This window comes from Garra rufa, chromosome 3 (assembly GCF_049309525.1).
Source record: "Garra rufa chromosome 3, GarRuf1.0, whole genome shotgun sequence".
In the NCBI taxonomy this organism is placed as follows: domain Eukaryota; kingdom Metazoa; phylum Chordata; class Actinopteri; order Cypriniformes; family Cyprinidae; genus Garra; species Garra rufa.
Window position 1 is genome coordinate 29,152,291 of NC_133363.1, and position 12,942 is coordinate 29,165,232.

At 38.5% G+C, this 12,942-nt stretch overlaps 1 protein-coding gene across 1 annotated transcript in view; it reads left to right on the forward strand.

Moving 5' to 3' along the window:
- The window catches only part of malrd1 (MAM and LDL receptor class A domain containing 1), a 75,485-nt gene that overhangs the window by 15,304 nt on the left and 47,239 nt on the right, over nucleotides 1-12,942 (forward strand). Inside the window, exons 6-15 of the mRNA XM_073835865.1 lie at nucleotides 5,419-5,556; nucleotides 6,192-6,344; nucleotides 6,717-6,822; nucleotides 7,551-7,918; nucleotides 8,029-8,462; nucleotides 10,150-10,237; nucleotides 10,679-10,858; nucleotides 11,257-11,416; nucleotides 11,532-11,688; nucleotides 11,900-12,010. Coding sequence (XP_073691966.1) covers nucleotides 5,419-5,556; nucleotides 6,192-6,344; nucleotides 6,717-6,822; nucleotides 7,551-7,918; nucleotides 8,029-8,462; nucleotides 10,150-10,237; nucleotides 10,679-10,858; nucleotides 11,257-11,416; nucleotides 11,532-11,688; nucleotides 11,900-12,010 — 1,895 coding nt within the window. The remainder of the gene's footprint in view (nucleotides 1-5,418; nucleotides 5,557-6,191; nucleotides 6,345-6,716; nucleotides 6,823-7,550; nucleotides 7,919-8,028; nucleotides 8,463-10,149; nucleotides 10,238-10,678; nucleotides 10,859-11,256; nucleotides 11,417-11,531; nucleotides 11,689-11,899; nucleotides 12,011-12,942) is intronic.

Consider the following 12,942-nt stretch of genomic DNA (forward strand, 5'->3'; position numbering starts at 1 on the left):
ATATGAATAACCAAAGCTTCCCTTGGCCGTCCGCTCAGTTTTGAATTTTAATAAGCACAATCAAAACTACTATTAAACGCAGAAACCACTAGCAAGGCAAATAACAGACCAACGAGTGCTTAACTAACAGCAGCTTAATGTAAATATAAACGAATACCCTAGTTAAATAAATATAAGAGTGCTTTTAACCACAGCGCAATGTAAACCGAAACGAATAAATGAACGAATCCAACGACAGAGTGCTTTTAACAGCAGATCAATGTAAACAGAACGAATAAATGAACGAATCCAACGACAGAGTGCTTTTAACAGCAGATCAATGTAAACAGAACGAATAAATGAACGAATCCAACGACAGAGTGCTTTTAACAGCAGCACAAAGCAAACAGAAACGAATAAATTAATAAATTCAAACGAGTGCTTTTAACTGCAGCTCAATGTAACGTTCGCCTATTAAAATAGTATTTAAGCAGCAACTTACCCGCAGTCGTTCTTTCTCCTCTGAGGATTGGAATCACTTTCCCACAATATGGAAAGTGAGCCAGCTATTTAAGCAGTATTCTCGCTAGCCACGCCTCCTGGGCTCAGTACAGCCGCAAATGTATTGCACTCACGCAAAATGTCTCTAATCGAAACTTAAATGCAACAAACTTCGCACTTCTAATTGCTCTGGAAGGGCGCGATATGAATAACCAAAGCTTCCCTTGGCCGTCCGCTCAGTTTTGAATTTTAATAAGCACAATCAAAACTACTATTAAACGCAGAAACCACTAGCAAGGCAAATAACAGACCAACGAGTGCTTAACTAACAGCAGCTTAATGTAAATATAAACGAATACCCTAGTTAAATAAATATAAGAGTGCTTTTAACCACAGCGCAATGTAAACCGAAACGAATAAATGAACGAATCCAACGACAGAGTGCTTTTAACAGCAGATCAATGTAAACAGAACGAATAAATGAACGAATCCAACGACAGAGTGCTTTTAACAGCAGATCAATGTAAACAGAACGAATAAATGAACGAATCCAACGACAGAGTGCTTTTATCAGCAGCACAAAGCAAACAGAAACGAATAAATTAATAAATTCAAACGAGTGCTTTTAACTGCAGCTCAATGTAACGTTCGCCTATTAAAATAGTATTTAAGCAGCAACTTACCCGCAGTCGTTCTTTCTCCTCTGAGGATTGGAATCACTTTCCCACAATATGGAAAGTGAGCCAGCTATTTAAGCAGTATTCTCGCTAGCCACGCCTCCTGGGCTCAGTACAGCCGCAAATGTATTGCACGCACGCAAAATGTCTCTAATCGAAACTTAAATGCAACAAACTTCGCACTTCTAATTGCTCTGGAAGGGCGCGATATGAATAACCAAAGCTTCCCTTGGCCGTCCGCTCAGTTTTGAATTTTAATAAGCACAATCAAAACTACTATTAAACGCAGAAACCACTAGCAAGGCAAATAACAGACCAAGGAGTGCTTAACTAACAGCAGCTTAATGTAAATATAAACGAATACCCTAGTTAAATAAATATAAGAGTGCTTTTAACCACAGCGCAATGTAAACCGAAACGAATAAATGAACGAATCCAACGACAGAGTGCTTTTAACAGCAGATCAATGTAAACAGAACGAATCCAACGACAGAGTGCTTTTAACAGCAGATCAATGTAAACAGAACGAATAAATGAACGAATCCAACGACAGAGTGCTTTTAACAGCAGCACAAAGCAAACAGAAACGAATAAATTAATAAATTCAAACGAGTGCTTTTAACTGCAGCTCAATGTAACGTTCGCCTATTAAAATAGTATTTAAGCAGCAACTTACCCGCAGTCGTTCTTTCTCCTCTGAGGATTGGAATCACTTTCCCACAATATGGAAAGTGAGCCAGCTATTTAAGCAGTATTCTCGCTAGCCACGCCTCCTGGGCTCAGTACAGCCGCAAATGTATTGCACGCACGCAAAATGTCTCTAATCGAAACTTAAATGCAACAAACTTCGCACTTCTAATTGCTCTGGAAGGGCGCGATATGAATAACCAAAGCTTCCCTTGGCCGTCCGCTCAGTTTTGAATTTTAATAAGCACAATCAAAACTACTATTAAACGCAGAAACCACTAGCAAGGCAAATAACAGACCAACGAGTGCTTAACTAACAGCAGCTTAATGTAAATATAAACGAATACCCTAGTTAAATAAATATAAGAGTGCTTTTAACCACAGCGCAATGTAAACCGAAACGAATAAATGAACGAATCCAACGACAGAGTGCTTTTAACAGCAGATCAATGTAAACAGAACGAATAAATGAACGAATCCAACGACAGAGTGCTTTTAACAGCAGATCAATGTAAACAGAACGAATAAATGAACGAATCCAACGACAGAGTGCTTTTATCAGCAGCACAAAGCAAACAGAAACGAATAAATTAATAAATTCAAACGAGTGCTTTTAACTGCAGCTCAATGTAACGTTCGCCTATTAAAATAGTATTTAAGCAGCAACTTACCCGCAGTCGTTCTTTCTCCTCTGAGGATTGGAATCACTTTCCCCGTCACTCCCGTCATTCTATTGGTTGTTGGACTATGACTCAGAGTGCGGCTCGCCAATGGCGTTCCCCATAGCGTTTCAGGACGCAGTGTCTCGTTTCCTCAGGGAACCAGGGTTACATACGTAACCTGAGACGTTTTTTGGCTTTTTGTATGAATGTGTTAGATTTAGGGTTACCTATAAGCTAGTGTGCTCCAAAAAAAGATTTGCATTTAGAAGATATAAGCATTAAAAACTCTAGCTCTAGTCTCTAACTTCCGCCAATATAGATCAACGATTTTGATGACATCACCCTGCACTTCAGCTTCTCATCAAACTTTCTGTCCAATTAAATGCTCTCTAGAACCGGAAGTGTTCTGCCCCCTACAGTATAAATAGATGCTGAAGCTGCAGCTGAAATTGGTCAGTTGTTCACAAAATTTTTATTTTCTGTATGGTGAATGGCACGTAGTGCACTATATAGGGATTCAGACATATCCATTGGGGTAAATGAAGTCTGGTTTCATGTTGTGTCACAGTCTGCTCTGGTCCAGAGACCAGACCACCAAACATATCGAGCCCATTTGAATTATACACAAAATGCTATATTTTATAGCGAGATTGTGGCAGTTATACGCTGTCAAATGTGACTTTACTGAGCTCAGTGGCTCTGGCTCAAGCTTGACTGCTTGATATTTTTCGCCCTGTCTTCCTGTTTCAGTTGAAATTATGTTAAAACATAGAATAACACTGCGTGTTTTGAAGCACTTCAGTGGACCTTTAACTGGGCAGATAAGCCAACTGTAGACGGGTGTTAACAGAAGTCAGAGATGCTGAAGATGAATGCAAAGAGGAGAAAATACTGTAGCAGGCAGATCAGCTCACTGTTCGTGATGCGTGAAATATCGGATGAAAATCCTAAATACTGAATTGGGGGTGGGGGTTTATATGAATGTATCTCTGAAAAGTACTGATTGTCTTCAGAAAAGTTTAGATGGTATTTTATTTTCATTTTACCTCTGTATAATGCATATTAACATAGTATTTAAAAAAGTGCAGCACTGGTTTGTTTACAGCGGTACCAATGAAATGCTGCCACCTGTTGCTTTCACAAAGCTAAGGTCAGAGCATTCTGTTTTTGCGCTAATTTTTCAAATTATACAATCTAATTTACATCAAAAACTGCTCATGCGACATGTAACATGTTTGTTTGGATTGTGATTCAAATGCAGTGGTTCCGCAACTGCTTCATGCACTCTGATTCAAGGCACAGTCAGGAAAAAAAAAAAAAAACTTAATAAACTGTGAAATCAAGTATGTAGAGTTGAGGTCAAAAGTTTGCCCCCATCCCCCTTATTCTGAATCCTCAGCATTTTTGTGTAATTTAACCATTTCCAACAATGACACTGTGATTTTGAGATCTATCTTTTTACACTGAGGACAACTGAGGGACTCTATTACAAAAGGTTCAAACACTCACTGATGCTCCAGAAGGAAAAACCATGCATTAAGAGCCGGGGGGTGGGTGAAAACAGAATAGAGATGTGTACAATTTTCTTATTTTGCTTAAATATTATATTTAATTCATATAGTACTACCATTCAGATACTACAGAAGATAGTTATGTTTCCTAGAAGATTAAATAAGTTAAGTTTACCCTGATCATCACATTAATGCATCCCCGGCTCTCAATGCATCGTGTTTCCTGGAAAAATGCTGGAAAACGAAAGAATCTGTGCGACCTGTAAGGTTTTCTGAAGAACGGCAGGCAGTTTAACTGTTCAGGACAAACAAAGGGACTCATGAACAACTATCTTTAAACAAAAAAACACAGATGTGGATCATTTCTATAAGAACACAGTATTAAGAATCTTTTTTTATAAATTCAACTATTATTTTCTCTTGTGGAATATATGTAAATGTCTTTTATGTGAAATATGTTATTGAGGGCAGTACTAAATAAACAATAACATGCATTTTGTATGATCCCTCTTATTTTGGTAAAATAATTAGCATTTTGCAGATTCTTAAAAGGGGATGTAAACTTTTGACCTCAACTGTATGAATATGCTCCTGCTTTAGATATCCATGTTTGGGTTATAATGCAGCTGTTTGTAAAAGCACATAAATGAAGTTATGTGATGGCTTTTCTCACTGAGATGAAATTCCTGAAGGGTGTGAGGAGTAGACAGCTCAAGAGATGCAGGAATATAAAGCTGTAAATAAGGTCTAATACATTTACAGCCTGTGCTGGATAGACTGGGACACCAGAGAGACAACAGTGACAGGCAGAAGGGAACCTCAGCAACTTTCTAATTTACAGTTCAGCCCAAGATAGAAAGAGGGAGAGACATCAGTTACATTTTTAATTTGGAGTATATATAAGTGCCATGACAAAATCATGGTGTGGTTTTATTATCTCCTGAAGATTTTATAGATCTACATTTTAACATGTAGCTGCTGACACAGCTTTGTAGTAAGTCAAAAACTCTTACTTTACACATTTATCACAATAAAATGCTTAACTGTTTATGAGAAAAGATAATCATGCTTTATTTTCCACCATAAATACAGGCCTGCACAGAACAGAACAAGGTTGATTGTATCTTTTCTATGACCAAGCGCATCAGAGGAAAGTTTATGTGTTTAGCTGTAAATGTGTGTTAGGATACCGCATTATTGTGATTTATTTCAGTAGCATCCTGCACAGGCAGATTAATCAAAATAATGTTCCCATGTTCAGATCTACATCACATGACATTGTTAACAAAAGTGATAATGCAGGAAGAAGCTCTCAGCCACACTTCACTTTATAAGTCCCATCTTGACCTTCAGCTTACCTTTTCTATGAAATATGTATTTTGGCTTTATTGATTTTACCAGAGACTGACATCAAGGCACCTCTTCCAACTCAGTGCCTCGCATCTCAGTTTCACTGTGGGGCAAATGTCTGTGTAGACGGAGTGAAAGTATGTGACTTCTCTTCAGACTGCCCCGATGGAGAGGACGAGGCCAAATGTTGTGAGTATCCACCTTGTTTTTTTTAACGTAACCTTATGAACTGGCATTTGTAAATGAAATGAATGATTTCAGTGTCATTCGCTTAAAGTAATTATAGCCCATCATGTTGCTTGATATTGCAAAATGGTAATTGTTATCATATCATTTCAGTCTATCAAAATTACAAACACACTGGTCTGTAGTGCAAATATTTTTACCATTTACTGCACTTTGCTATTCTTAAAGTTATTTACTCAGAGCAGCAAATGAACTGTAAGTCTCACACATTCAAAGAAAATAGATTACTTCAGCATTGCAGAATAAGATACATAGAGACTAGAAGATTAAAACAGCTCAAAGCAGACATGATTTCACTGGAACATGAGTCATTGTTTAAGAAACGTTTACTTTGATTGAAACCAAATACATTTTTTGAGCAATTGACAAGTTTCTGCATAGACATTTATAAATACCCATAAATGATTATTATAATTTACTCACCCTCATGTTGTTACAAACTACTGTATATGGCTTTCTGTCTTCCTTGGAACATAAATAACATTTTCTGACAGTTTTATTTGTAAATGAAAGGTTTTATCCTTTCATGTATTGCTTCATTATTATTTCATACTTATCTCATGATGTTTGACTTTCAGCGGCACAGTGTGATTTCGAGTCTGACTCATGTGGCTGGTATGAGCTTATCCAGGATGATGGATTTGAATGGGCGAGAGGCTCATCTGATGGAATCGCCATAGAGTATATAGACCAAACACCACCTCAGGACCACTCTACTAATACAAGTGCAGGTGAGGGCATGAAAGGATTTTGTCTCAAATTTAATTTACTCTCACTCCCAAAGAATGCAAAAACTATAAACCGCATCCACTTATTCCATGTGCACACTTCTTAAAATTTTAGTTTAGCCATGAACAAATCATCTGGGAATGTAATTTGTGTGAGAATTAGGCAAGTTCTCACTAAATTTTAGTGCTCTGGCAAAGAAAAATAGTGCAGCTTTTCTTATTGTGCTCTCATAGATAATTGTGTTTGGCCTCTGGGTGTTCAAATCACAATTAAATTAAATAGGAATTACTGGAATGGTTGCAAATGCTATTTCCATTTTTAAGTTTCTGTTATTGCTTTTTAATGTTTTACTATCTCCTTTTCTCCCCTTCAAGGCCACTTTATGTTTATTCTCAAGAGGAGCAGCAGGCTTTCCCAACAGGCTTTGCTGCGCAGTCCTACATTCCAGCAAACAAGTTCAGATTGCATCATGACTTTCTGGTAAGGCTCAGACTTTAACTCAGTAGGAATTTGAATGTTTTTTTAGTTAGTTAGTCTCTTCTGCTCACCAAGCCTGCATTTGTTCGATCCAAAGCTCAGTAACATTAAAAAAAAAACAGTAACATTTTGAAATATTTTTATTATTTAAAATAACAGTTGTCTATTTGAATATATTTTATTATGCATCCTTGCTAAATAAAAGTATTAATTTCTATTATTTCTTTTCAAAAAATAAAAAATAATAATTACACTTATTCCAAGCTGGTATAATGGTATAAAGTATAATGTTACAAAAGCTTTTTATTTCAGATAAATTCTGATCTTTGGATATTTATATTCATCAAAGAATCTTGAAAAAATGTAATCAACTGATCACAGGAATAAATTACATTTTAAAATAGAAAGCAGTTATTTTAAATAGTAAAATATTTTACAATATTTCTGCTTTTGCTGTATTTTGGATCAAATAAATGCAGGCTTGGTGAGCAAAAGAGACATAAAAAATCATACTGTTCAAAAATGTTTGGCTGGTAGTGTATTATATTTAAAAATACACTATATTTTTGTAAAAAATACTATATTTTACTATACCAGAAATACTATATTTTTGTAATATTTACAAAAACACTAATAAAACAATATTCTTCACTATTCATCACTCAATATTCATCATTTTCTAGCATCCATTGTTTAGATTTTAATATTTAAAGTGATTTTATTGCTTACAGGCACTATAATTTTGGCCATTCTGTTGGTGCTGCTGAAATGCACCTGGTGATAGAGGGCTTAGACAGCATCACTATACTTTGGCAAACACTTTACAACCAAGGAAACCAGTGGCACCCAGTGACCATCCAGATTGGCAGGCAGACCAGGCCTTTCTACATCTCCATTGCAAAAATGAGCCTGGCTGTGTATGAAGGAGTCTCGGCCTTAGATGATATTATGTTCCATAACTGCTCAATGCCTGAGGCTGTGAAGATGTGCCCAACTCCTGATCACCTTCACTGTAGCCGAAGCAAAGCATGTGTGGACTATTACCAGATCTGTGACCTGATCGATGACTGTGGAGACGGAACAGATGAGGAAAACTGCTGTCAGTATTGGTGGAGTTTAAAATGGTCATTGAAGCAGATTGTATTGTTTGATGTTAGCACTGTCTTTTTTTGTCAATTGGTTTACAGCAATCTTTTCTTCTCTTATCAGCGCCGGAGCTAATGTGTGATTTTGAGGAAGACCTATGCAGCTGGATTCAGGAACATGAGGAGGACATGTTTGATTGGACCCGTATCCAAGGACCCACTCCTACTTTCAACACAGGCCCATGGAAGGACCACACACGAGCCAGTGCGGATGGCCACTTCCTCTATATCGAATCTTCAGAGCCACAGAAGTTCAAAGACACCGCCGTTCTTATCAGCAGGCCTTTTCTCCAAACTCCTCGCCGAGGTCCTGAATCCAAACCGCCCTGTGTTTTCAGGTTCCACTATCACATGTTTGGCCAGCATGTGTTTCGTTTGGCTGTGTACATACGCACACGTAACAGTGGACGGGGCAACTTGTTGTGGGTTCGCTATGGTGACCAAGGCAACTTCTGGCACAGGAACACACTGGTGATCAACAGCGCCCACCACTTTCAGGTGAGTTATTGATCATAATTATGAGTAGTGAATGTAACTCTGTTGATTCACTAGCTATAAATGTGTCCATTTTAAAGGTCTAGTAAGTGTTATTTTTAACACAGAAAGAAATTAAGTAGACAAGCCGTAACCAAAGCATATAAACCGATCAGGCAAAACATTATGACCACCTTCCTAATATTGTGTTGGTCCCCCTTTTGCTGCCAAACCAGCCCTGACCCATCGAGGCATGGACTCCACTGGACCCCTGAAGGTGTGCTGTGGTATCTGGCACCAAGATGTTAGTGATGATGATGATATATTTTATTTGAGTGTCAAACACCTTAATTGGTGCCCAGCCCTCATGGGCTTATTAGACACTTTGACAGATCATATACAATAGCCACGTGGCAGAATACTAAGCAAAGCACAACATATGGACACATACAAAAAGGAAAAAATTTGTCAAGTGGGATACAAAATACTTTGCCGCAGACACCAGGCCTTTTCCACAAATTTTGCAAGAGCAAAAACATTATTTTCAAACAACCAACACAACATTTCAGCTTCATATTTCCAAAATAAATCAGAAATCGCTGTATTAGTAGCAGATCCTTTAAGTCCTGTAAGTTGCTAGGTGGGGCCTCCTTGGATCGTACTTGTTTGTTTAGCACAACCCACAGATGCTCAGTTGGATTGAGACCTGGGGAATTTGGAGGCCAAGTCAACATCTCAAACTCGTTGTGCTCCTCAAACCACTCCTGAACCATTTTTGCTTTGTGGCAGGGCGCATTATTCTGCCACAGCCACCAGGGAATACCGTTTCCATGAAAGAGTGTACATCAGGGTTCCTCAAATCTTGCCTTGGGAGCAAGAGTTTAGCTCCAACCCTGATAAAACTCACCTACCTGTGATTTTCTAATGATCTTGGAGACATTGATTAGCATGTTCACGTGTGTTTGATTAGGGTTAAAGCTAAACTCTGCGGAAAAATGGATCTTGTGGGCCAGATTTGAGGATCCCTGGTGTACATGGTCTGCAACAATGCTTATGTAGGTGGTACGTGTCCAAGTAACCCAAGGTTTCCCAGCAGAACATTGCCCAAAGCATCACACTGCCTCCACCGGCTTGCCTTCTTCCCATAGTGCATCCTAGTGCAATGTGTTCCCCAGGTAAGCGACGCTTATTCACCTGGACATCCACGTGATTCCTTAGACCAGGCCACCTCCTTTCATTGCTCTGTTGTCCAGTTCTGATGCTCACTTGCCCACTGTTGGCGCCTTTGGCAGTGGACAGGGGTCAGCATGGGCACCCTGAATGGTCTGCAGCTATGCTATTCCTTCTTTGGACCACTTTTGATAGATACTGATCACTGCAAATCAGGAACACCCCACAAGAGCTGCAGTTTTGGAGATCAAATCCTTACACTTGCCCATTTTTCCTGCTTCAAACATCAACTTTGAGGACAAAATTTTGACTTGCTGTCTAATATATCCCACTCACTAACAGGTGTCACAATGAAGAGATAATCACTGTTATTCACCTGTCAGTTGTCTAATGTTATGCCTGATCAGTGTATGTGTAATGTCCATTGTAGTCAACTTATTTTTAGAACGTTGTAAGCATATTCTTTGCCATCCAAAAAATATGCAGGCTGCAAAATAAAGATAAACTCTTTAAAAAACTTTCTTTCTTCTTGGTGCTACAGATTTTAGTGGAGGGGACTGTTGGTGATGACTTCAGAGGAGATATTGCCATAGACGATCTGTCTTTCCTTGGCTGTCAGCCATATGATGGTAAAGTTCTCTAAAGCATCAGATTTAAAAAATGACATTCTTATTAGGACTGGTACTGTCGATATGTATCCAGCTTTTAGCAGTGTTGCCCAGTCCGCATTTTTCACATGGAATTGGGCTACTTTAACACTGCTGCCGCGGGTTGTTTTTCATGTTTTCATGTCTGCGGGTTGAAGCGACCCTAATAATGTAATACTTACCCCCTGGAATGCTAATTTTACCTTCGGAAATAATCCAGAAAACACAATTTTACACAATTTTTTCCTGAGGGACCCCCCTCGAAATGCGATTAGGCTACTTTTGGGCTAGTTTTGAGTAACGGGTTTTGTTGTGAAAACCTGGCAACCCTAGTTGGTAGTGTCAATATGGATCCAGTTGCCCAGGACATTCTTAATTCTTGGTTTCAATGTAGTTTTGTGTACATATCTTTGTATGCTGTAGGTGAATTGCCCTCAAAGGAGCCCAGCACCTTTGCCCCCATCCCCACCTTGTCAGAAGCACCCCCTCATAGCTGCCCTCCTGACCAGTTTGTGTGCTCAACTACAAGAGAGTGTGTGAGCCTCAGCCAAGTGTGTAACTTCAAACCAGATTGCTCCGATAGCTCTGATGAAGAAGACTGTGGTAGGCATCTCAGTTATCTGTCTACCAACTGTTTAAAAGTTTTTTTTTTTTACACTTCTGAGCAAGGATGGCTTAAACTGATGAAGGGTGACAGTAAAGACATTTATAATTTTACTAAATATTTTTTATTTCAAATTAATTGCTTTCTATTCATCAGAGAATCCTGATTGATAATCATAAAAATGTTTTTTTTAAAAGCAAATCAGCGTATTACAATGTTTTCTAAATGATTAAGTGACACTGAAGACTGAAGTAATAATGCTGAAAATTCAAATTTGCCATCAAAGAATTAAGTAACATTTTAAAATATATTCAAATGGAAAACAGTTATTTTAAATTGTAACCAACCCCAAACTATCCATCCATTCTTCTGATATTACTGTTTTCTCTGTTCTCAGTGAAGGAGTATTGTGATTTTGAAGGGGACTCTCTTTGTGGTTGGTATTTAAGTGCCCCAGCCACTCCTGTTCCTCCTCATGGCTTTCGCTGGCAGAGAGGACAAGGGGAGAGTATTCACCAAGGAGAAAAGAACCACAGACCTGATAATGACCACACACTGTGAGCAATAAACAGCATCATTTGCTGGAAATGTGCTTGTGCTTTTGTTTATAAATGCATGGTCAGGTGTGTATATGTGTCTGTGTGTTTACTCATCTGTACACGTGTTTTGCAGTGGTTCTTCAGAGGGCTGGTATATATTTGCAGACAGCTCCAATGGAGGATATGGTCACACCACTGATCTCTTGACTGCTCCCATTAAAATAACAGGACCCAAGTGCACGCTTGTGTTCTGGTATCACATGAGTGGCTTCACTGTCGGAACGCTGCAGGTGCAGTTATCTAGAAATTATGAATTTAATTGTTATTCATTTGCTGCACTGGTAACCCATGCCTAGAAAACATCAAAACATATTATTAATGTGACAGAATAAATTGCATGCTTCATTTTGTCTTCCGTTGTGTTCATTGTGTTATGAAGGATTGTTATGAAGAGAACAATTAGCAGTTTTTTTTAAAACAATCTCAAAATTGTATGTGCAGGTCTTTATCAAATCACGTACTGTCACACATGAAGTTTGGTCCCAAAGTGGTAGCCAAGGCATCGGCTGGAGGCGGGGTGAGGTCTTCATAGGAATCCGTCATAACATCCAGGTCAGTGTTTCTGTTATGAAATGAAAATACATTTGAAAATACATATGTGACCCTGTACCACATAACTAGTCTTAAGTAGCATGGGTATATTTGTAGCAATAGGCAAAATTCACATATTTAATAAATAAGATTTTGAATGTCCAGTTTCTTCCCTTTGGTTCTCCTGTTGTGCCTAAACCTTTAAAAAAAATCACGACTTTTGTGATTGGCTAATTGCATGAAAAACAGTATAAACGCCCTGTCGCTATTGCATGTGAGTGTTTTGACAACATGATTAAAAAAAGGTAATTTCCAGGCAAAGCATTGCGAAATCATTTACTTACAGTTTGTGATGCAGCTGCAATCAGATCTAGTTCTGCTTGATCTTTCAACAAATGTTTCTTTGTGAATTCTCCATGATACTCCATGAACATTCTTTTACTACATTTGTCCAACTGATGAAAGATTTGAGTGCTTGGACTGTGTCAGAAAGCGAATGTGCATCTGTGTACTGTATTCAGTGTAGACAAGATAGCGGCAGTGATTGTAATTTCTGTTTGCTTTTGACGCACTCTAATTCAGCGTGTCAGCCATTAAAGGGATAGTTCACCCAAAAATAGAAAAAATTGATGTTTATCTGCTTTCCCCCAGGGCATCCAAGATATAGGTGACTTTGTTTCTTCAGTAGATCACGAACAAAGATTTTTAACTCAAAACGTTGCAGTCTGTCAGTCATATAATGCCAGTCAATGGGACCCACGGCTTTGGGAGTCAAAAAAAACATACACAGACAAAACCAATTTAAACTCTGCGGCTTGTGGCGGTACATTGAGGTGTTAAGACACAAAACGATTGGTCTGAGCAAGAAACTGAACAATATTTATATCATATTTTACCTCTAAACCACTGCTGTGTCCAACTATCCTGAGCACGTTCACAACAGCCGGCGCGTG